General features: G+C 36.8%; 1 protein-coding gene across 1 annotated transcript in view; it reads right to left on the bottom strand.

The window, feature by feature from the left end:
* Window positions 1-4,336: 4,336 nt before the first annotated feature.
* The window catches only part of calcr (calcitonin receptor), an 84,821-nt gene continuing 63,122 nt past the window's right edge, over window positions 4,337-26,035 (bottom strand). Inside the window, exons 10-16 of the mRNA XM_079828297.1 lie at window positions 22,505-22,631; window positions 16,131-16,284; window positions 13,498-13,558; window positions 13,332-13,398; window positions 12,757-12,975; window positions 12,628-12,669; window positions 4,337-5,283 (exon numbers count right to left, since the gene is read on the bottom strand). Of these exons, the coding sequence (XP_079684423.1) occupies window positions 5,062-5,283; window positions 12,628-12,669; window positions 12,757-12,975; window positions 13,332-13,398; window positions 13,498-13,558; window positions 16,131-16,284; window positions 22,505-22,631 (892 nt within the window). The 3' untranslated portion in view covers window positions 4,337-5,061. The remainder of the gene's footprint in view (window positions 5,284-12,627; window positions 12,670-12,756; window positions 12,976-13,331; window positions 13,399-13,497; window positions 13,559-16,130; window positions 16,285-22,504; window positions 22,632-26,035) is intronic.

Below are 26,035 nucleotides of genomic sequence, written 5' to 3'. Positions count from 1 at the left end.
AATAGACACTTCAAAAACATGAGCAAGAAATGTAGCTTTTTAAGCTCAAACGAGCTTAATGACTGACTGATATGCACCATGATAAATCAATTTCACATTAGACTAAAACAATTACATGGTGAATACCAAGTCCCAGATACTGACACAACTCACAATGAAATGACCCAACTGTCACAATTTTACCTCAAACCCATTGAAACACAACACGCTATGTACAGCTAAACATCTCTTTTAAATAAAAGTACAGTGTTGTAGTCCGTAGTAACACAAAAATAAACATTTCGTACAGAAGAAAAGACAAGCTTATTTCCAGAGTGTCATTGTATTAGATATATAAATTCACATTGCTACAGTAGGAAAGCATTCCTATACTGTAAGGTACACTATGTAACTCTAGCGTTTAGAAAACAAAACTGCATGCATTTTGCAGAAGAACATTGTTTTGGCCGTGCCAAAAAGCCAAGCCAATGTTGGTTCTTGTTCTATTACGAGCTCTGTCTTGTTCTCTTTTTGCCAGCAGACTCTCCTGTTTGTTTAAAATGGGTGATTTCCAGGAGGTTCGAGATTCCCATGTCAACCTTTGTCGCTCGTTTTGACAACTAACCTATGCCACTGCCACACCAGACACACGTCAAAGTATGCCAGAGCAACTTTTTGTATGTACGCAATTTCCCAGAAAAACCATCCCATCTAAAATATAACACTTAACTCTTTCCCTGCCATTGATGGAAATTTTTGGCTTTCCGTGTTTTTACCATTATACGGTAGGGGGGGCTATGTGAAAGAGTACGCATCTGAAAGAGTACTGAATCTCCTGATCAAAATACAAGCGAAGAAGAAGCAGAAACAGGCAATAGCATATCTATGAAAACTTGTTTCCACCACAAAATCAAACATTTTAAAAGATGATTGCAGCTTTTTTTCTCGCAATTGCAAGTTTATATATCACAATTCTGACTTTTCTTAAAATTGTGAGATATAAACTCACAATTGCGAGATATAAAGTCCAATTCTGAGGGGAGAAAATACTTTTCTCAGAATTGCGAGTTTATGTCACGCAATTCTGACTTTATAACTTCCAATTCTGACTTTATAATTCACAATTGCGATAACTGTGAGTTTATATGTATGGAAGCTTGCTTCTGCCACAGAATTTAAAAAAAAATGGTAATTGCGACTCACAACTGACTTTTTTCTCAGAATTGCGAGATGTAAACTTACAAATGCGAGGGAAAAAGTCAGAATTGTCTGTGGTGGAAACAAGCTTCCATACATATAAGTTCACAGTTGTCGCATTTCTGAATTATAAAGTCAGAATTGGAAGATATAAGTCAGAATTGGAAGTTATAAAGTCAGAATTGCGAGTTATAAAGTTCGGAGGGGAGAAAATACTTTTCTCAGAAATCACGAAATTCTGAGAAAAGTATTTTCTCCCCTCAGAATTGGACTTTATAACTCGCAATTTTGACTTTATAACTTACAATTTTGACTTTATAACTCACAATTCTAAGAAAAGTAAAAATTGTGAGATATAAACTCGCAATTGCGAGAAAAAAAGTTGCAATTATCTTTTAAAAAATGTTTTATTTTGTGGCGGAAACAAGTTTCCATTGATATGCTATCGCCTGTTTCTGCTTCTTCTTCGCCTGTATTTTGATCAGAAGATTCGGTACTCTTTCAGATGTCATAGCGCCCCCTACCGTATAATGGTTAAAACACGGAAAGCCAAAAATATCATATGCATATATAAAATAACACGATCACCAACATTAAACAGCAAATAAATCACAACTGCCTAATGCTGAATGAAATGTCGACCCAGGACGAGCTATAGGACTGTGAAGCTTTGGGGGTGTTGATGGATTTGATCTACTCCATCTGTGTTTTGATCATCGCTCTGAATCCGTTCTGGATGTAGTCTTTTACAAAAATTGTGATAAAAAAGAATGCATGAAGCTAGAATAAAACAGTTTTTTTTATTTAAAAGCAGGTTATAAATAAAACTCTGTTCTTTATAAAGAACTCTGTTTATAAAGGCTCTGTTCTTTCTTTTGATATATTGCATGTTCAGATATTCATACAACAAAATATTCTGGAGGCCATGAAAATTTTGTGAACATGAGCAAAAATGCTGGCGGTGGCTAGCAAAAAAAAGCGCTGGCTGGGAAAGAGTTCAAACAGGCTTATCATAGACAAGTGAAACACGGTAAGACAAAAAAAAAACACATTTTGTAAGAACGATTGATGATGTATTGACTGATTTGTTAATTTTGAACAAAAGAAGTTACATAGTGTACCTTTAAATAGATTTTTGCATGTGATCTTTAAACGATAAGGTATTTGATTCTCATTTAGCAGTAATTGATATATTTATAAAGAACATTTTCATTGCACATGTGCATTTAGTATCTGTGAGTTGTTACTGTATTCTTGTGACAGGCAATGCAAACGCTGTGACAGCTGCCTGTCATCACTCCCCAAACACCTTCCCATCTGAGCCAAGAGCGTCTTGCAGTCCTGTCTACACACTCTTTAATAAGTGCTCTTCATTTAGTTTCAGAAAGTATTTTTCTTCAGTCATAACAACAAGATGTGTTGCTTTGATTTTATTAACGGTTTCACACCTATACGTAGGCTATATTTATTTATCCTTACCAGTTCAAAATGTTGGGGTTTTGAATGTTTATGAAAGAAATCTCTTTATGGTCACCAAGGCTGCATTTGCTGGATCAAAAATACAATAAGAACGGTAAAAATGCGAAAAATATTATTACAATTTAAAATATCCGTTTTCTATTTTAATATATATTTTAAAATGATATTTATTCCTGTAATGGAAAAGCTGAATTTTCAGCATCATTACTCCAGTCTTCATGGTCACATGATCCTTCAGATTTCACATTTGATAAACATGTGAAATTCACACTGATTATAATAAGTGTAATAGAACAGCAATTATTTGAAATATAAATCTTTTGGGACAATGTAAAAGTCATTTTTGATCAATTTAATGCATCCATGCTGATATATACAGTACCGAAAAAGTTTGGAAACTTTACTATTTTTTATGTTTTCGAAAGAAGTCTCTTATGCTCATCAAGCCTGCATTTATTTGATCAAATATACGGGAAAATCTGTAATATTGTGAAATATTATTACAATTTAAAATAATTTCTATTTTAATATACTTTAACTCCTTAATCTGCATGAGGACGTGACCGGGTTGAAGCGCTATTTTTAGCAATTTTAGCTATTTTTACTATAATGTATTTCTGTGATCAAAGCTGAATTTTAGCATCTTTACTCCAGTCTTCAGTGTCACATCCTTCAGAATTCATTCTAATATTTGATTTATTATGATTTATGATCAATGTCGGAAACAGTTGTGTTGCTTAATATTTGTATAACCTGTGATACTTTTTTTTCAAGAAAGAACAGCATTTATTTAAAATAGAAATCTACATCTACTAATTTTTGCTTTCTTTTTTTGAAAGAAATTGATAATTATATTCCGCAAGGATGTGTTAAATTGATAAAAAGTAATAGAAAAGATGTCTATTTAGAATAAATGCTGTTCTTTTAAACTTTTTTACATCAATGAATCTGGAAAAAAAGGTTCCAAAAAGAACAAAGCAGGACAGCCGTTCCCAACATTAATAATAACAGCATTAATAATAATATTTGAATGATTTCTGAAGGATCATGTGACACTGAAGCCTGGAGTAATGATGCTGAAAATTCAGCTTTGATCACATTAATAAATTATATTTTTAAGTGTATTAAAATAGAAAATTGTTATTTGAAATTGTAATAATATTTCACAATATTACAGATTTTGCTGTATTTTGTTATCGAACAAAAGCAACTTCTTTCAAAAACATTAAAAATAGTAATGTTTTTTAAACTTTTCACCGGTACTGTGTTTGTGTGCCGTGTGTATATAGATATAACATTTAAATTGAGTTTAAGAGATAAATATTTTATTTATAGCTCAATTTATTTGAATCAGTTGATCTAACACACTGATTTCTTATTTTGCTGTTTCTTTTTTTCAGCCTAATTCAGTCAGTCAGTCCCACAAGTAATTTGCGGTCAAATAAAGACAAGTGAAGAAAGGTGGATTATTGATCACTCGCTGAAACCGTGAAGTGAATTTGGTGCGTTCATGAGCAGTGTATTTTGGTTGCAGAGAGGAAATACACTTACTGGAGAAGTAGCACTCCACAACACTGAAAAGAAGCCTCAAAATCAGACTGATAAATACAATCTGCACTCTGTAGCACGGGAGCTTATTAAATATATTTTTGTCTCCTTTTTTTTTGTTTCGTTTTTGTTTACAGAATACATTTTTATTCATGTCTATGCACAGGTTTATGAATTCACTTTCAAGCAGTCCAAAAAATTTTCTCTTTTTCCCTCCACACCCCCTTTCGCAACAAAGACGAGGCAGAAAAGCACAGCTGCAAAAACATTAAGCAGTCAGGAGTCTCGCAAGACAGATTAAAAGCTATTTTCAAACGCAAAATGACCGCCGGACAGATCGTTGTAACCTCCTTTGACGTTTCACCGCCATCAGGAACAGGATTCAGGCACAGAGGCACTTTCCTTTTGTTCAGAGACGGATGAGAGTAGCCTGTCCTCTGGAGGATCGTCTCCCAGTAGCTTTAGAGAAACACTCAGTGTCCCACAAATCAACACATCCTTAGTTTTTTTGCCAAGTAACTTTTTGTTTGTGGCCACGGGCCTGAAAAGGATGCGAGGGGAGCCTGAATCTAGCAGCTTTAATATGACATATTTTAAGAAATGCGGCCCGTGTGTCTGTATTTTTTTTTGTTTCCTTTGCGTTTCAACTCGCAGAAGCAGAGCTGTAGAGAATATAAACAAAGCCTTGAGTAATATTTCAACCGATTCGATGGTGCCAACACACAGGCTTTGAATGTTCTGTTGTCAGCTCTTAAGTGCTGTCTGAGATGGGGGAGTTTGCGAACATTCAGTCAATGTTGAGTCTCCAGTCTCCAGTTTGACTGAATCACTTCTTTGCCGGTATCTTTCTCCAAACGTTCAAGCGTATGTCTCACCCGTCTTGAGGGCCACGAGCTCTGAGTCTTCTGTTTGTTTGCCATTTAAGTGTTCACTGTTGCAGTCATGATGGAACATGAAAGCGGGCACCTCAGTGATGGAGGTGGCGGTGTAGGAGGTGGATCTCATGGAGCAGTGCTCGCGTCGTCGCTGACCCCACTGGGCTTTGTATTGCATCCACTGCCTTTTCAGAGCTCCCTGGACCTGCAGTGAAACATGTAAGAATCAGAGAAAAAAATGGCAATAGATTCTATTTACAGTCAAAATAGCAGCATTTTCTTACCAATATGCTATTTACACTAAGTGAAAATAGCGATAGATTATATTTACACTTTGTAAAAGTAGATACTATTTGCACATCAGTGTTGTTGTACATTAAACAGTATGCAATAATAACATAGAGGGCCCTATTTTAAAGAGGGCATGGTCTGAAGCGCACGGCGCAGGTGCATTTAGTACGAATCCACTTTTTCTAGTTTAACAACGGAAAAAACGCTTGCCGCACCAGGCGCATGGTCCAAAAGGGTTGTACCTAGTCTCTTAATGAGTCATGGGTGTGTTTTGGGCGTAGCGTGCAATAAACCAATCAGAGTCTCCTCTTCCATTCCCTTTTAAAGCCAGTTGCGCTTGCTCCATGGCGGATTCGCTATTTACAAACGCTTCTCCAGAGAGGAATCCTCTTATTTTTAATATTTAAAAATGTTATAGGCGGGTATTACTAACATACCCTTTAAATAACACAAAAAATACTGCGCTATTGACTTTAGACCAGGTTTGTGTTTGTCAATGGCGCAGTCGTTTTCCGATGCCTCAAAATAGCAACACGCCAACAATGCGCCTGAACACACCTTGTTTTCAGACTAGCACGTCCATGGCAGGGGCGCGGGAAGTGGGGGTGCTGGGGGTATTGCAGCTTCAAAGGATTGCAAATGCAATGCAAATTTTTGTTCATTTACATTTATTCATTTTTAGAATTGAATAATTTATTTGTCATAAACATTTTAAGTGGCCCATTAAAAAGTATTATTTATATGTTGAATTATGTTTTTAAAACATACAAACCGTCATATTGTGACGGTTGCGGTGTGTGCGTTGAAAGAGCGGTAATATTTCCTCCAGTGGAGACTGAGAGCACCTTTCAGGAGATTCCGTTCATTTCTAAAGCTCATTCCGCTCAGCGCCACAGGCTCAACCCAGAACTCCCTTTGTGACATGCTGGACAAAATATAGGACTATCTGAAATAAGTAGTTAGGGCTGCCCCTGACTAAAGTTTTTTTTTTCTCTATTTTCTAGTAGTTGTTCACGCGGCGCCACCGCCTCCATGTCATTGTCTGTTATAGGCTATTTACTTATTATTTATTAAATCTGGGCAATTTGGTTGATAAAACATTGATTAAAATTAAGATACAATTTATACAAAACGAAATTCACTTTAAAGAAAGGCTTTCAACAAAAGAAAACTTATTGAAGTGTTATTGAACTTATTGAAGACCCCCATATGTCTTCGGACATATTATGCGTCTTATGTGTCCTGTTCATTTTTCAACGTAAATGAAAAAAACCCCAAAAACATTAGAATATTTAAACTGAAACTAAATACGTGTTTTAATGGCTACAAGTATAGTAGGCTACAGTACAGAGAAATGTCATGTCGGAGCGGGATTTGAGCGCACGTCATTTTACCGGTGAGCGGTAGGTAAGGTAGGCAGGTTTTTTGCGTTAATTTTTATTTCCTGTGGCTGTGCAGGCTCTTTTATTGTGTATGACTGTGTAAACATTTTATTTAAAGGTTTAATGTAGGCCACAGTCCATTGTATTACGATTGCAAGAAGAATCAACATTGTGAAAAATGTGATGTGCAGTCGAATGTCCCGGTGTTTCTGCTGTTTAAACGAGTATTCTCATCGATATATTTGTTGTGCTTTCGTGTTTTATAGACTCGATATTGTTTCTTATAAAAATGTGGTGACCCCCCCCCCAAAAAAAAACAGCACCCCCAACCCAAAACATCTGCTCCATGGACAAACAGATGGGCGCAACAACGTTAAACAATGTGGCGCTGGATGTGAAAATGATAACTGCGTCAGGCTGGAACTATAGCAAAAAACACTGGAGTCTGGTATCGCATTGCGCTGGGTGTATGATAGGGCCCTTTATTTCCACTTTTCAAATATTTCCTTCGTTTTTATTGAAAATAAATTCCTTTCCGATCTGTGTTATAGGAAAAGGGAGTAGAGTGAGTTCAGAAAAAGGCGGATTCAAACTCAGGTCGATTTGCATCAACTTACTTGCTTAATTCTACACTATTTCTACTGTTGACATTGAAACATCTTCCGTAATTTTGTCTGGCCCAACCAGAAGGCAGTGGGCGGAGTTAGTGTAAATAGCCTCTGCCAACAAGGCGGGCTATTTGCACTTGGTTTAAAAAGACACTCCAGGAAAAAAAAATTTGATACTGTTCTCACTGTCACTTTTGATTTAATGCATTCTTGCTGAATAAAGTATTCATAAAAAATAAAAATAAAAATTGAATGTGGAATGTAATTGGACAAAACTGTAGTCGTGTTTTCTTGTGCTGAGACGTCTCATCAGTCACAACATTGTTTGAGCTTTGTAGTATTATTAGAACATCTTTGAAGATGAATTTGAGTCTAGCACAGTCTGTGATCAGTCCTTAAACAACTATATCCAATTATTAAACACCTATCAAATTGCTGTATAGTTTAAGTTTAGCATCTGTTTTTATCTGGTAACATCTGGTGTCCCAGAGCCTAAAAGGCCCCCTTTAATGAAAAATGTTAATTTGACGTAAATATGCTTTGACCATAATTTTAATATTAATTAAAACGCTTTTGTATTGACCTCCGTCAGAATGTGGGAATTATATTACTCTATTATTATCATAACTGATTTTAATGTGCCAATTAGCGCTCTGTGTATTTTTAACACATAACAAAGAGGGATATTGGATCAGGCACAAATCATGAGGAGACGGGGGCACAGGGGAAGGACATTAGACGAGAACGAATCATTACGCTGAGGTAAACAAACACCACCACAAAGAAAATGTTATTCTGTGTCAGTGCTCCTTTTATTGTCCTGAAACAGGATCTGTGCTTAGGACACATCCAAATAGTTTGTAGACGCGCTGATGCTGATGCGAGCTGGCTGCTCATGCATAAGCTAATAATTGACCCATTTTCCAGGCCCAGAAATAATTCAGCATGTTTAAAACATGACTTACACATAGGCGAATGAAAGGCGCTAATTCATTCCATTCAAGTTCGTGCCAGGAACCTCATGCTGAGTATTCTAATGAAACTGTGTCTTCATTGTTTTGGTTTTGTCATGCATAAGTGCTCTAAGTCTGTTTTCCTCAAGTCTGGCAAATGCGCTTTGACGTGCCTGTTGGTATTTACTGCCACTTAATACTCTTTTCATGCACCCCCTCACGTCAAGAGACACATTGAACGCGTCTGGCTTTCAAATAGATGTTCGGTGAATGTGAAAACGCACGACATCCATCCTTTGCGACTACGACCGACCCTTGAGAGATTTATATCAGTGTCAGTACAATGCAACAGAAAAAGTCTTAATTAAAGTATATTTAAAGTTCTTATTTTTTTGATAAATGATTTATACAGGCACATCATTATTTCTTGTGCCCTCGTAAATCTTTAATCAAAGTAACTTCCCCTCCCTCTTGTCATCTCTTCTCTGCTGATGTGTTTACTGGCGAGAGGGGCGGGGCAACCTGTCACTCACATGAGATCGACCAATAGCAAACCACAACCATCCAATCAATTCCCCATGGACAAAATTAAGTCCCGCCCTACATTTTTTCTTGTTTGAGAAGCAGTTTCACTCAAATATACGTCACAATAGGGAAGAAACAACTATCGCAACTTCCATTTCATGCCGACTACAAGATTTATGTATTTGAATTGCATATATTTTTATCACATTACGTGTAGGTTGTTTATCATACATAAATGAAACGGCACGATTAGTTTATTATTAACCATTTTAATCTATTTGTTTTTTTGATCAGTCATATTTTTAAAGTGCATTTATTTAAATAGCTTAGAGTCAGCATAAATCTGTTCTTTGTTGAATTAATTCAATTTATTAAAGTATGAACATTGTTAAAATATGACTTGCTGTGGAACAAGCATTATTCAATTAGTTCAAATGTATGAGAATGAAAGAAACTGTATTTATCGATGATAAATATATCAAGCTGGTAATTGTGTACTGAAACATATTCAGTTTATTAGTACTATTACAGAAATCTTCCCATTTAAATTATGCATCACATTAAGTTTATTCATTTGTTTATGTTAAAACTGTGTAATCCAAATAGATGGAAATATTATATGCAATTAAAATACATAAATCTTAAATGTAGGCCTATATATATATATATATATATATATATATATATATATATATATATATATATATATATATATATATATATATATATATATATATATATATATATATATATATATATATATATATATATATATATATATATAAAGAGACTGCCATTCTAAAGTTTGGGATCGGTAAGATTTTTTTATGTTTTTAAAAGAAGTCTCTTATGCTCTCCAAGGCTGCATTTATTTGATTAAAAATACAAAAATAAAAACATTAATATTGTGAAATGTTTTCTATATAAATATATTTTAAAATGTAATTTATTCCTGTGATCAAAGCTGAATTTTCAGCATCTTTACTCCAGTCTTCAGTGTCACATGATCCTTCAGAAATCATTCTGATATGATGATTTGACGCATACGTAACATTTATTATCAATGTTGAAAACATTTTTTTATGATTCTTTGATGGATTAAAGGTTCAAAATAATTTATTTGAAATAGAATCCTTTTGTTGTTGTTGTTTTGTATTTTTTGTATGCATCAAATAAATGCGAGACTTCTTTTAAAAACATGAAAAAATGTAACTGACCCCAAACTTTACATACTATATCTGTGTGCTGAAATATGTTTTTTTTTAATTTACCAAATCTCTTTCAATTAAGTTAATGCTAAACGTAATTTTCACATTGACTGAAAAGCAGTGGAAGTAAACAGTCATATCATGTGTGCACCGTGACAGATCATGGAGGAAAGTGGCATCAACCATGTCTGAATCAATGTGTCAGTTGCACAACATGGCCAGGTATTCACCCAGAAACTCGCTGAACGCCTGACTGACTTCCTGAACACCAGCCACTTGGACAAAACGTCAAGCTATCTCAAAGGTCACGTCCTTCACACAAGGGGGGATTTCGCTTACATTTAGCCCCTTTTATGATGATGACAGGCATTTTCTGATTAGTTTTAAAGTGCCTCTATTATGCTATTTCAAAGGTTCCTAATTTTGTTTTAGATTTCTCCTACAAAATGTTCACATTCACCCAAGGTCAAAAACACTTAAATTCTCTCATAATATACATTGCAGCATCACCTCATTTGTCTCATTTGAGTCTAAAAACTGGTTTGTTTGAAGATTTAGTCTCTCTTTCTGAGAGGCTACTCTGTTCTGATTGGTCAGGCGGCCCAGTCTGTTGTGATTGGTCTACGTCTTACAGCGTGGGTCGAAGACGAAACGCCTATTATCATATTTGAAGTTCAGCTCCGGAAACTTCCTCAGAACTTGATACACAGTAATATAAACACTGTGTCGTTTTTAACCACATCAACTCTGCGCCCCCCCCCCCCCCGCGGGTCCAATATTGCATCATCATAATCATTTTAAAAAATCTATAAGTTGTGCAGCACAAAACTAGACATATATGGTATTGTTTGAAAGCTTAGAACCTCAGCTTTCCTGATAACACAATCACTTTTGCATTTATGTTAGATATGAGAAGATAATAAGGTCTGAATTCGAACCCCCGCAACGACCCCCCTCCTCCCCCTTCTTATAAATAATATTACATTTCATATTTATATTACACAAACTCACCAAAAAACAGACATGTCATATATCAAAGGAAAGCTCTCACTCTAAAGAATATCACTGTGCAGATTAATTCACCGATCCAACACTTTTCAGTAACGTTATTATCAAAAGAATCACGAAGATGGAAATGACTCCTTTGAACAAGCAAACACATGAGTCATATTCCTGCTCAGATCACTACCTCCTTGTGGAGCTACTAGCCTCAAACGCTATATCAGCTCGTTCCTTAGGTTGTTTTCTTCAAAATTAGACGATTTTCACATGTCTGTGAGCAAGCATGGCCAAGCGACACTGTAATATGTCACCGATGTCCAGATCAAAACATGCGATGCAGACAAATACTCTTATTATCCTTAGTTTCGATCGTCTTTGTTAGCCGCGATTGTTGGTGACATCATCACGTATTGCGTCATACGTTAAAAAAAAGTGGAGTATCTCATCTATAGACATGTCAATCATGCTTCTAGACCAATCAGAGCCCGAGATCTCCCTTTACAAAGTTGAGGAGGCGGGGCCTTCTTTTCGATTTTCCAGTGGCTGGCTTCAATCAATGCAGATGAGTAGGAGTTATTATTGAGTTAGTTGGATATTAATCTCAATAACTTATTTTTAGAAGGAGATATCAAGAAGATTCTTTCCCCCCTGTTTACTGCCACCTAGTGGAATCAACAGCAACTTTGTGAAAGGGCATAAACCGAACAAGTTCAAAATAACAGGTTTTTCAAATAAAAAAATTATTTAAAAATATATATATATTACTTTTTGTGTTCATCATAAAATTGTGAATAAATACAATAGAATGTATGCAATATTCAACCACTGAATTTAGAGTGTTTTTTTTGTAAAAATAGACCAATTTTTATCAATATACTCTAATGTATTTGGGTAGAGCGCTCTTTTAAATTCAGGTATGCCTAATTCTCTAACAAATTCAAAATATGCTGCAGAGCTGAACGCAGAAAAGTGGATTCGCAGCACTGAAAACAGCGTCTTCGCAACATGTCGACAATGTGTTTGAGGGCGGGTCAAACTAGACGTCTTTCACGGGCCACCAATGAAGACCATAGGCTGGCATTATGCAAATGTGTGACATTGTTACACAGTTATGTAACAGGAAGTGAGACTGGAATTGCTGACGACTGGTTTCAGCAGTTCAGAATCGATTCTTTCTTTTTGGAGACAATAACTCTTTTACAATCACAAATAGCTATATTACACACTGTATGAAAGGTAATATTTGAAAAAGCATAATAGAGGCACTTTAATCGTTTTTAATACATTTTCACTGATAATCTGTCATCCTCCATTCCACATATTCACATTGGCGAATCATGTTTGATTGCATTGTGAGCCAATGACTTTTGACATTACAATTTGCTGCACTATTTTTTTGAATGTGAATGATCTGTTACGTTGTATGGACTACTTTTATGGGCTTTTTATGATGTTGCATGGAAAATATCAAAATAATATTCATCACAAATTAAAACCTAACTGCATGAGGGTGAGTAACCAATACAAGAATTTGCATTGTGTAGTGAAATATCTCATTATTATGATTTTAATCTGCTTACCTCTCCATTGAAAAAACAGAATATGGTTGCCACCAGCAATCCCTTGCAAAACAGAAAATATGGAAGCATTAACAATCATTTGTAGGTGTCTGCGACAAGTTAAAAGAGTTAGCATTCAGTCTGAGTTACCTGGTAATGCATTAATATGTGCATGATGTAATCGTATATCTCTCCTGCCAAGCGGTTCTCTGGCCGCCAAGGGAAGATGACGAACTGAATGCCCAATAAGGGCACCAGAATGAGGGTGGCCCTCACCGCCTTCATATACATGTTAGACTCCGCTCGGTGCGTATCTCTCAGTTTGGTCACTAAGACCCGCACTATGTTCAGCAGAAAGAATAAATTGACCTACAACATAAAAAAAAAGATATAAAACCGAACTCAATACAGTCTTTAACTAACATGCTCTATTTAGATTTTAATTTCACACAGAGTTAACACAATTAAGCTTGATTAACTGTGAATGAACACAGTGAAGTCATTGACTCGATAATCCAATTTGAACAGAAACGCGATCTAATGAGTTGTTAAACGCAATATTTGTCATTTGCGGCACTAAGAACATATCGCATTAAAACTTTTCCTCAAAATTAAGTTTGTTTCATGATTGAAATGGATTATTCCGAGCCTTGATAAATGCTGTGTGAATATATGCAAAGCTCAATATAATAGATGATAAATAAATGTAAAAAGTGCTGACTCACTAATAAAGCTGCCATGATGGGGCCGTGAACCACGTAGAGCAGATGGGTCTCCACACTCATCCAGCAGCTAGTGGAAAAATATAATAAATCCCATATCAGACCCACTGTCCACTGAACCTGGCCTGTCTTCTGTATTTACTGCTGAAAAGCAGTGATCATTACTCACTTGTCATCAAAGTATTTCTTTCTCGCCACAGCATGGATGGATGCAGGCACCAAGGGGAATCCTGTTGAAAGGAGAATTGAGACATTAGTCAAACACAAAATAGTATCCCTCAAATGCAAAATGAATGATAACGCTGTAACTGTTATTAGACGGCGAGCCATGACCACGTGAAATGCGTAACCATTTATAGACTAAATAAACAGTTGTCTTCGATGCATGATGAGGGGACGATTATCAGTACATAACCACTTACTTACAAAGTTATTGAATAATAATGCAGAGATCATATGAACTATATGATACATTTATGGTGTTTTTCCCCTCATTCACTTCAATTATATGGGAATGTGTGCACCCTAAAAAAATGGTGCTATATACAGTCCTTCCAGAAAAAAGTGGCTTTTTTTTGTGATTGTTGCAGGCAAAAATCCTTGATTATGCGGCACGTTTTCTTAAAAAATGCGATGGAAAATGCGGGATATTTATGCAATTTTATGCAATGAAATTGCGGGTAAAACTGCGGTTTGATGTAAAAGAGAAAAAGAGCACTACATCACAGAAAGTGCTGGGAATATTTAAGTTCTCATCTTGTTTTATTGAGACCTTAATATACACATGGCTCAAATTTACAAAACTTTACAAAAGTCAAACAAGTTCTGTAGCTGTACAAAAGGAATATGCTACAACTTCTGAAAAAATGAATAAATAACTTCCTGTTTTACAGAGGTAGCTATACAAAACAGACATTTGAGTGCTTTCAATGTACAAAGTGCAATCTCTTAAAGGGTTAGTTCACCCAAAAATGAAAATTCTGTCATTAATGACTTCCCCTCATGTCGTTGGACACCCGTAAGACCTCTGTTCATCTTTGGAACACAAATGAGTGAAAGGCCTCCATTGGCACAATGCACTGTTCACTCTCAAGACCCTTAAAAGGTACTAAAGACGTTGTTACAAAGTCCATCTCACTACAGTGGTTCTACAATAACTTTATGAAGCGACGAGAATAGTTTTTGTGCTAAAACCTAAATAACAACTTATATAGTGATGACCGATTTTTAAAAAACAGCATCATGAAGCTTCAAAGCGTTATGAATCAGCGAGTCGATTCATGATTCGGATCGCGTGTCAAACTGCTGAAATATGTGACTTTGGCGATCCAAACCACTGAATCGACTCACTGATTCATAACGCTTCGAAGCTTCATGATACTGTTTTTTGAGGCTGTATAGCACCAAATCTTGGTGCTTCAGTTGTTCTTCACCGGTTCTTGGGATGACTGAGCTGCTATATAACACTGCTACCAGAACCCGTTAAGAGATGGTGCTATATAGCACCAAAAGTGGTTCCCCTATGATTACGAGCCAAAGAACCACTTTTAGTGCTATATAGCACCATTTTTTTTAAATGCACACATTCCCATATAATTGAAGTGAATGAGGGGAAAAACACCATAAATGTATCATATTATCTACGCATTATTATTCCATAACTTTGGGTGAGAAACAGGCTGAAATGTAAGTGGTTATGTACTGATAATCGTCCCCTCATCATGCATCGAAGACAACTTTTAGTGCCATCACTCTAAAAAAAAATAAAACTTTCTATATAGCGCCAAAAATGGTTCTTGGCTCGTAATCATAGGGGAACCTTTTTTAGTGCTATATAGCACCATTTTTGGTGCTTCGGTGGTTCTTCAGCGGTTCTTCAGAGGTTCTTCACTAGTTCTTTGACTAAGGTGCTATATAGCACCTCTGAAGAACCGCTGAAGAACCACTGATGCACCAAAATTGGTGCTATATAGCACTAAAAAGGGTTCCCCTATGATTACGAGCCAAGAACCCTTTTTGGTGCCATATAGAACCTTTTTTTTTTTTAGAGTGTAGCACAATTTTTTTTTGAGTGCGGCTTGGACATTCTTCACACATTTTCCATTTGTTTTTCACAGTCAAAAGCAAGTCATGTAGGGTAAAACAACAAGATAATGACATATTTTTTTGGTGACATATTTTAACATAGCGGCTTTGAATATCCTCAGGACAGCTTCAAAAGCCACAAGGCAGATTTTCTACAGATGGTCAAGAGCTGTTTTTTCTCCCTTTTGGGAATGGATGATCCGGCACAGGGTTATCTCACAATCTTTAATAATGCTCCACAATGAATTTATTATGCTACTTCCTAACCCATGTCACTGCTAACACAGAGAACAGGCGAAACAAGATAGTTAAGCCCTGATCTTCAATAAACCATCCTTCAAGAAAACAGTTGGTGGGAGTAGTAAAGTACATCAGAATGTGAAATAAACCATGACCCCAAACATCCACAAATGTCCAGCACATTGTGTCCTAACTGTGGATTGGCTGATTCGTCTGTCTTTAAACAAGTGTTTGTGCCAGCGACAGTGTTTTCTGTTTATGGACCAGGAGGACATGACCACGAGCAAATGTATCCAATAAATTATGGAGCAAAGACTGATGAAACAGCTGCCTTTGAAAACAGGTCACGATACACTCCTTGCTTAGCAAATAGGGAGGGTGTTCATATTCACAATTCAGAGTTCGCTGACAGATGGGAAAGCAAAATTGGGAGCTGCGTTCAGATGGACAGAGGGAGCAGAGCTGCCGGAGACTCACCCCAGCCCAGAAGATAATACCAGTGCAGATGCTGCTCCTCTGCAAACACGGCCACCACAATCAGCGTGTGCAGGTAAATCCCCTCGCAGAGCATCCAGAAATAGTTACAGCCCAGCATGTACATGTGGAAGAAGTGCAGCACCTTGCAGCCAATCTGCAGAGGGGGAAAGGTGAGAGAATGAAGTAGACAGGTGCTTTAAGTTTCACTGCACCAAGCGATTCAGGCAAAAATGAAATCTGACAGGACAGCCCTGCTAAAAAAGACCAGCTTACACCAGCATAAATTACAATGTCCAAACCGATTTATGCTGGTTTGGTTCTGGTCTAGCTAGTTACGAATTAAAGGGATAGTTCACCCAAAAATGAAATTACTCAACCTCATGTCGTTCCAAATGCGCAAGACTTTCGTTTATCTAAAGAACACAAGTGAAGTTTTAGTAACTAATTTCGGGAGGAGCACGTCCAGATAATTAAACCTATCTAAACAATGGAGCACGCCAGATAATGTAACCTAATCAAACCCAAGTGGAGCACCCTCAGATAATTAAACCTAATTAAACACATGTGGAGCACATCAAGCCAATCGATTTAATCAACGATAAGAGGTGTATATATACAGCATATTTACCTTCTTTCGTTGACTGTTTTTATTTTTAGCATCCCTCCACCACCCCATCTCCTCACTTTGATTTAATAAACTCTCATTAGACGGCAACACAATCCATAATAAAATACAGTCTAGTTCTAGACTATCTTTATCATGGGGGGGAGGGGATACTCTGGGATCGGGCCAAAATTCTGAGCCCGGAGCCCTTCCCCGGACAGCACGCCAAATACGCATAATCTTTACTCCATTTAATTTGATGTAAGTGTGAACTCGTGAAATAAAGATATGTTTGATGAAATCTGAGAACTTTTAGTCCCTCGGTTGACAGCTATGTAACTGACACTTTGATGCTTCAAAAAGTTATTGATCGCTTTGTATGATTAACAGATTGAATTTAGGCTTTTATTCACATTTAAACATTGCTCGTAACACGAGAATGAGCCACATTGGTTCTTGAGGAAGCTCAAACGTGATGCGTAACATGAGAATGAACCTCTTTGGTTCTTGAGGAAGCTCAAACGTGATGCGTAACACGAGAATGAACCTCATTGGTTCTTGAGGAAGCTCAAACGTGATGCGTAACACGAGAATGAACCTCATTGGTTCTTGAGGAAGCTCAAACGTGCTGCGTAACACGAGAATGAACCTCATTGGTTCTTGAGGAAGCTCAAACGTGATGCGTAACACAAGAATGAACCTCATTGGTTCTTGAGGAAGCTCAAACGTGCTGCGGAACACGAGAATGAACCTCATTGGTTCTTCAGGAAGCTCAAACGTGATGCGTAACACAAGAATGAACCTCATTGGTTCTTGAGGAAGCTCAAACGTGCTGCGTAACACAAGAATGAACCTCATTGGTTCTTGAGGAAGCTCAAACGTGCTGCGGAACACGAGAATGAATCTCATTGGTTCTTGTGGAAGCTCAAACGTGATGCGTAACACAAGAATGAACCTCATTGGTTCTTGAGGAAGCTCAAACGTGATGCGTAACACAAGAATGAACCTCATTGGTTCTTGAGGAAGCTCAAACGTGATGCGTAACATGAGAATGAACCTCATTGGTTCTTGAGGAAGCTCAAACGTGCTGCGGAACACGAGAATGAACCTCATTGGTTCTTGAGGAAGCTCAAACGTGCTGCGGAACACGAGAATGAATCTCATTGGTTCTTGTGGAAGCTCAAACGTGATGCGTAACACAAGAATGAACCTCATTGGTTCTTGAGGAAGCTCAAACGTGCTCCGGAACACAAGAATGAACCTCATTGGTTCTTGCTGAAGCTCAAACGTGATGCGTAACACGAGAATGAACCTCATTGGTTCTTGCTGAAGCTCAAAAGTGCTGCGTAACACGAGAATGAATCTCATTGGTTCTTGAGGAAGCTCAAACGTGCTGCGTAACACAAGAATGAACCTCATTGGTTCTTGCGGAAGCTCAAACGTGATGCCTAACACGAGAATGAACCTCATTGGTTCTTGAACATCAAGCGAACATGCTTGAGCTTCCGTTTACGCAACTGATATGTAAGTTGATTAATGTTTATATGTGAATAAAAGCCTAAATTAAATTTGTTCTTCATATAAAGTGATCAAGACTCTTCAAAAAATGTTGACTAAACCACTCAATTCATATGGATTAGTTTTATGATCTCTTCATGAGGGTAATTAATGACAGAATTTTCCTTTTTGGTTGAACTATCCCTTTACTGATCTATTGCAGTGGTTCTCAGGGGGTTGAAAACATTTGTTTTTATTCATATCAATTGCATGAACTGCACAGGCACAGCAATATGCAACATTACTGACCATATTATAAAACCATAAACAACAGACAAAATGTGATTTAACAGCCTGACATATTGAACAAACACTGATCCAAATATTGTTTTAGTATTAGCCAAATTACATATGGAAAAATTTAGATTTTCATCAAAAATGTTTTTTTGGATGCACAACTTAAAACTATGGGAAGCATTTTTTCCTTTCTTTTAAAAGTCGATTTATTTTGCTCTCCTATGCATGATATATATTGAGTTGCATTTTATTATTCGTTGAAGAACGCAACACACACGTCTCCCGGAAATCCTTCAACCATCTGCCTAGAAAAATAGCCGTTGTGACGCCAAAAGCCCTACGAATGAGCGTTTATCAGGATCAACTGAACAGTGGATTTTCAAAAGTATGTGAAGTTCACGGCATAGACCCTTTAACCTCCAAGAGTTTTACAAGGCGATCTGTTATTGTAGGGACATTGACTTTACATTTTCACACCCTTACAAATGACGCTGAACAAAACAAACTGTGATTGGCTGCTTTGAATGCCAGTCAGACTGCCAATGAAAGCTGCTATAGAGTCCAGAACGTCTACCATCAGTCTGAAGGTCTAGCTACGCAAGACTAGTTACTTAAATGAAATCAAACAGGTTTCAGAATCTGTTATTAGTCTGCTAAGCAGATAGTGGGTACCTTTCCAAATTCCAAATACCCATTTTTGATGTTTAACCTGGCCGGGACGATCCCTTACTCTGAATTTTTGAGTTGCCTGCCTGCTTTGAAAGAACATGTGTGCAGTTTTAATTAGAAAATGCTGGCAAAGTGTCTATTCTCAATCCGCTGAGCTGGATCACACACACCTCCCAACAACACGTCAATCATCCAGATTAACTTTTTACCATATGTCCATAGCTCTCTTCAGCCTCCTGCACCCACGCAACTGGCAGCAAGTCCTCACACATGTTATGAACTTTTCTTTAGAAGTCAATGCTCTTTTACTTTGATTTCGGATGTCCTTGACGTGAATTGGCATTCTTGTCAGACTAAGCACAGCTTATGTTCGAAACACAAGGTCTAAACTAAACCCTATCTGTAACCTCTTCTCCTTGAGGCTGGAAATGCATTCTGAACTGACTGCGGCTCGACTCACAGGAGTTGGAAGGAAAAACAGAAGGGGCTTGTTCTTCCGACTGAACAAGGATACCATAAATTAAACATAGAGAACGCACCCCCACCGCCGAAAGAATGCACATCTGCATTACACTGGCCCCAAAAAACAGACATCATTTTGAGAAAGCATAAGGATGGTACTTTTCTCAGACACAACCCAATATTTTTTGGCGAGTAAAAACAATGATTAAGATCTTTCTGAAACTCTAAAACTACACCTCCGCTGCCCTCCAAGCTTTCAGAACTTCAGAACTCATCCAATCCTCTACACATGATAACAGGCCATTTCAAACACAGGATATCAGGGGGCAATCTCGTTTTAGACTGTCTCACTTTTTATCTCAGTTTTTTCTCATAATATCGGTACATCAGAAAAAAAGAATAGGCAATTCTCCTCGATCACATGAAGTACAGTAGCTAAAAGTGAATGTTTTTCTTGAAACGCATCTCCTCACCACACCTCTTAGATCATGCCGTACATTTCAATGTGGCAGATTTATGCATTCCTCCATCGAGAGCAAAACCTGAAACGATCCTATTCCAAGCAATGGAAATACAATGTGAATTAAACAATATGACCTTTTATGGTGTGCTAAATATGTGTTTCTTCTCAAGTGTAAAATCTTATTTTAAATCTTATACATGACAAATACAGAATATCTACCTAAATGATCTTTACCCAAACTTAAGTATTTTTTTTTATAACAAGCCACAAGTTAAAGCATGGGTACTTACATTTAAATTCAATAAAAATTGAAATATTTCTCTCAGTTATTACATTACTATATGCTCACCTATATATGCTCACCAAGGCTGCATTGTGAGCATATCTAAAATACAGCAACAGTTTTCGATTTGGATACATAAAATATAATTTATTTCTGTGATCAAAGCTGAATTTTCAACATCATTACTCCAGTCTTCAGTGTCACAGGATCTTTCTTTTTCTGCTTAAGAAACATTTATTATTATCAATGTTAAAAACAGTTGTGTAAAAAAGAAAAAGATGATCCTTTGATGAATATAAAGTTCAAAAGAACAGAATTGATCTGAAATAGAAACCTTTTGTAACATTATAAATGGCTTTACTGTCACTTTTGATCAATTTAATGCATCTTTGCTGAATAAACATATTAATTTCTTGAATTTCTTTAATAGATGATAGATGGATGGATGGATGGATGGATGGATGGATGGATGGATGGATGGATGGATGGATGGATGGATGGATGGATGGATGGATGGATGGATGGATGGATGGATGGATGGATGGATGGATGGATGGATGGATGGATGGATAGATAGATAGATAGATAGATAGATAGATAGATAGATAGATAGATAGATAGATAGATAGATAGATAGATAGATAGATAGATAGATAGATAGATAGATAGATAGATAGATAGATAGATAGATAGATAGATAGATAGATAGATAGATAGATAGATAGATAGATAGATAGATAGATAGATAGATAGATAATGTGCTTTGTACTTTGAAGGTCTAAATGAACCAACAATTTGATTCAATTACTTTATACCTCTGATCTAATATTTGGATCAGCCTTTTTTCCTCCTCTTTTTTTAAAAACAGAAAACATTTACACTCTTTGTCTTATGGACAAACCCAACTGTTGGTTTAAATTTTTAAACAAAAATGTTAAACCCAACGGTTGGGTTTGTCCATATTTGACCCAAACATTGGTTGAAACCACCCAGCATTTTTGAGAGTGTTCAACACGTGTGATGCAGTGTTTCCATGACTATCCAAAGCATGTGATATGTGAACCTGGAGCACAAAACCAGTCATAAGTCTCACGGGTATATTTGTGGCAATAGTCAACAATACATTGTATGGGTCAAAATTATCGATTTTTCTTTTATGCCAAAAATCATTACACTCTAAAAAAATGCTGTGTTAAAAATAAACCAAGTTGGGTTGAAAATGGAACCAGCAATTGGGTTGTTTTAACCCAGCGATTGGGTTGTTTTAAGCAAACATTTAACCCAACCGCTGGGTTAAAACAACCCAAATGCTGGGTAAAAACAACTCAATTGCTGGTTTAGTCCATTTTCAACCCAACTTGGGTTATTTTTAACCCAGCATTTTTTAGAGTGTATGATATTAAGTAAAGATCATGTTCCATGAAGATATTTTGTAAATTTCCTCTTGTATATATATATATATATATACAAGAGGAAATTGATATATTATATTGATATATATATATTTATATATAATTAATATATATATATATATATATATATAATATATATATATATGTGTATGTATTATTATTAGTACTATGCATTGCTAAGGACTTCATTTGGACAACTTTAAAGGCGATTTTCTCAATATTTTTTTGCATCCTCAGATTCCAGATTTTCAAATAGTTGCATCTCGGCCAAATATTATCATATCCTAACAAAACATACACCAATGGAAAGCTTATTTATTCAGCTTTCATATGACGTATACATCTCAATAAAAAAAAAATTGACCCTTATGACTGGTATTGTGGTCCAGGGTCACACATGAAGAACGTGATTTATTGTCTGTTGCTAAGCATCTAGCCGTAACATTCTAACACTTCTTCGTTTCAACTGTATACGTTTGCAATGCAGGGTTAACAGCACAAAAGCAGTGCTAATCCTGTTTCATAACCCCAGGTAAAAAACGGTGCTTCCCCACTTCTAAATTACAAGTGTGAAATGTTCCTTTCACAGAATTAAAAGCAGGGTTTAGAACGGCAATAACCCGGGGTTAAGCGCAGTGTGAAACGCCCTGTTTATGATGTGAGCATTGAGGAGTTGAGGGCACGCACCGGATTCCTCTGCACCACTTTGGGGTTGTTGACCACAGTTATGAGGTTGACGATGGTGAAGGCTGAGTTGAGCACATACGAGAAGAATAAGTTCTTGTGAAGAGTGATTCTCTGACAGCTCAGACTCCTGGATGGGAGATAAATGAATATAAATCACAGATCATTCATGACAAGGGCAGTTGTTTGAATTTTCGCAGAGTAATTCAGTTTGACAGGTCATTTCAGGATGGAAACAAACAGTTTTTTGGATAGTTTAGATACATAATAAATCAATATGCCTCTAACAGATTCAAATCTTTACTCAAGCACTGAGTTCCTTTTAAGCATTTTCAAAATTTGCATAACACATCTGTCGTCAAAGGTGAATAAATAATTCATAAATCAGACCATTCATTCATGCAATTGCCACCTCTTCACAGCAGCTTCAATATAGTTTTTGTCTGCTCCAATTTTTTAAATGCATCCTTACAAAGCCTTCATTACATTTTGATTCATAAAACAAGACTGTAACAATTAATCTGTCATGATCAGGGAAGTCGTTAAAATAAACTTCATTTCTCAGTCAGATATGCGGAAAAGTAGATGCTAACGCAGTTAGAAACAGCTCAAGATTTCCCAATTTCCTCTATATGATCTCACCATGTGACTTGGCAGGCATCACTGATGTGCAAATATACAGTAGGTGGTCATATGTTAATATCAGGAACTCAAGGATTTCATATTGAGAATGTTTTCAGCCCAGTTTCAATAAATGGATCTTTCTGGACAGGTGAAGTATTGAATTATCCTGACGTCCTCATACTCAGATTCTAGTCAGAATATGTGTCTGATGCTGCTCCATTGGGCTGTGATTATGGGGCGTTTCAACTGAACCAGGAAAGACCTCAATTGGATAGACCTACAACCAATCCGAGCAAAGGAGTAAGTGACGTATGTTGAGCGACGCATAGTTGTCAACAGAACTCAACTGCACGCGCGCTGGAAGAAGAAGAAGAGTGTAAACGATCTTTGCCGGTGTTTTAAAAGAATTTAAGGATACACGGAGCACTTACCAACACAATCATCATTTTTGAGAGAAATAGTAAAGGTGAATGCATATACCAACAACTTTTTTGTAAACTAATTCAACCCAAGTACTCTTTGGTGACGTGGATGATTACGTTACTGTTGATCATCTGTCCATCATCGTATAAAGCCCGCCCTGACCATTTGATTGGTCCGAACAGCACTGGTTCAAGCAAAGTCGCTCAACAACGGATCAAGTTCAGACCGAACTTCCCGACCTCAAATGTTGTGGGCGGGGCTAAGTTCGGCTGGCATCCAGGCTAGTACTGAATGCTACAGTACGTTTCAGTAGTACAATAAACTCTTTATATCTTGAAAGATAAAGGGAAATTTGATTCCTCATGATATGACCCATTTAATGACATGAACAGAATGTCGATTTTGCGCCACCTGAGGCCTGAGCATCCTGGCTTTATTTCAAATAATGTCAAAGATTGTGAGATGCTTGCCTGTTTGGTTGTTTTTTTCCTTTAATTGCTTAGGGATTGCAAGAGATTTTTTTAAAGCTGAATTCATGAAGCCCCTATATAAGGTTAAGGAAAAGTGATCTTGGGAAATATATGCAGTACCGTTCAGAAGTTTGGGGTTAGTAAGATTTTGTTTTTGTTTTGAAAGAAGTCTCTTTTGGCTGCATCTAGGCTGCATTTATTTGAGCAGAATGAAGCCAAAGACATCCAAATGTTGTTTAGATGTGCTCTCCTTTTCCCCCCAGTAATTTTGGTCTACATTTGCAGGAATATGAAACATAATGCCATAATCAAAAATGAAATGAAATTAAACTGTGCCCTAACAACAGACAGTAATTTCTTTAAAAACAAAACAAAACAAGTATTTATTGAGTGCTAACGTTGAAATTAGGTCTTAGTAGAAATATGCTTTTTATACTTTAATAATAATCTAAAGAATACATTGACTCTCAACCTTTCAATGATTGCTTAGTGTACTGAAAAAATAATAATACAATAAAGAGATGATGAGATTGAAGCTTACTTGCTGGATTCAACTGCCATATGTGACATACAACCCAAAAGTTTATGTGCCGTTTAATGTATATAAGACTCTTTGGTTAAGGAAAAGTGATCTTCAGAAATATATTCTACCGTTCAGAAGTTTGGGGTCAGTTTTAATGTTTTGAAAGAAGCCTCTTCAGCTCACCAAGGCTGCATTTATTTGCTCAAAAATACAGTAAAAACATGAATATTGTGAAATGTTATTACAATTCGAAATACCTGTTTTTTTATATTTGAATATGTTTTAAAATTTAATTTATTCCTGTAATGCAAAGCTGCATTTTCAGCATCATTTCTCCAGTCTTCAGTGTCACATGATCCTTCAGAAATCATTCTAATATGCTGATTTACTGCTCACGAAACATTTATTGAACATCATTTATTTTAAATAGAAATCTTTTGTATCTTCTGTCTCATAGTGTCACTTCTGATCAATGTAATGCATCCTTGTTGAATAAAATAATTTATATATATATATATATATACATACACACACCGATCAGGCATAACATTATGACCTAATATTGTGTTGGTCCCCCTTTTGCTGCCAAAACAGCCCTGACCCTCGAGGCTTGGACTCCACTAGAACCCTGAAGGTGTGCTGTGGTATCTGGCACCAAGATGTTAGCAGCAGATCCTTTAAGTCCTGTAAGTTGCGAGGTGGGGCCTCCATGGATCTGCCTTTTTTGTTCAGCACATCCACTAGATGCTCGATTGGATTGAATTTGGAGGCCAAGTCAACACCTCAAACTTGTTGTTGTGCTCCTCAAACCATTCCTGAACCATTTTTGCTTTGTGGCAGCTCACGGCGGTGGACAGGGGTCAGCATGGGCACCCTGACTGGTCTGCGGATATGCAGCCCCATACGCAACAAACTGTGATGCTCTGTGTATTCTGACACCTTTCTATCAGAACCAGCTTTAACTTCTTGAGCAATTTGAGCTACAGTAGCTTGTCTGTTTGATCGGACCCCACGGGCCAGCCTTCGCTCCCCACATGCATCAATGAGGCTTGGCCGCCCGTGACCCTGTCGCCGGTTCCCCACTGTTCCTTCCTTGGAGCACTTTTGATAGATACTGACCACTGCAGACCGGGAACACCCCACAAGAGCAGCAGTTTTGGAGATGCTCTGACCCAGTCGTCCAGCCATCACAATTTGGCCCTTGCCAAACTCGCTCAAATCCTTATGCTTGCCCATTTTTCCTGCTTCTAACACATCAACTTTGAGGACAAAATGTTCCCTTGCTGCCTAATATATCCCACCCACTAACAGGTGCCGTGATGAAGAAATCAGTGTTATTGACTTCACCTGTCAGTGGTCATAATGTTATGCCTGATCAGTGTGTGTGTGTATATATATATATATATATATATATATATATATATATATATATATATATATATATATATATATATATATATATATATATATATATATATATATATATATATATAT

Source organism: Gobio gobio (genome assembly GCF_949357685.1).
Source record: "Gobio gobio genome assembly, chromosome: 11".
NCBI lineage: Eukaryota > Metazoa > Chordata > Actinopteri > Cypriniformes > Gobionidae > Gobio > Gobio gobio.
Note: the sequence above shows the minus strand (reverse complement) of the source record. Positions and strands in the feature narration are given on the sequence as shown.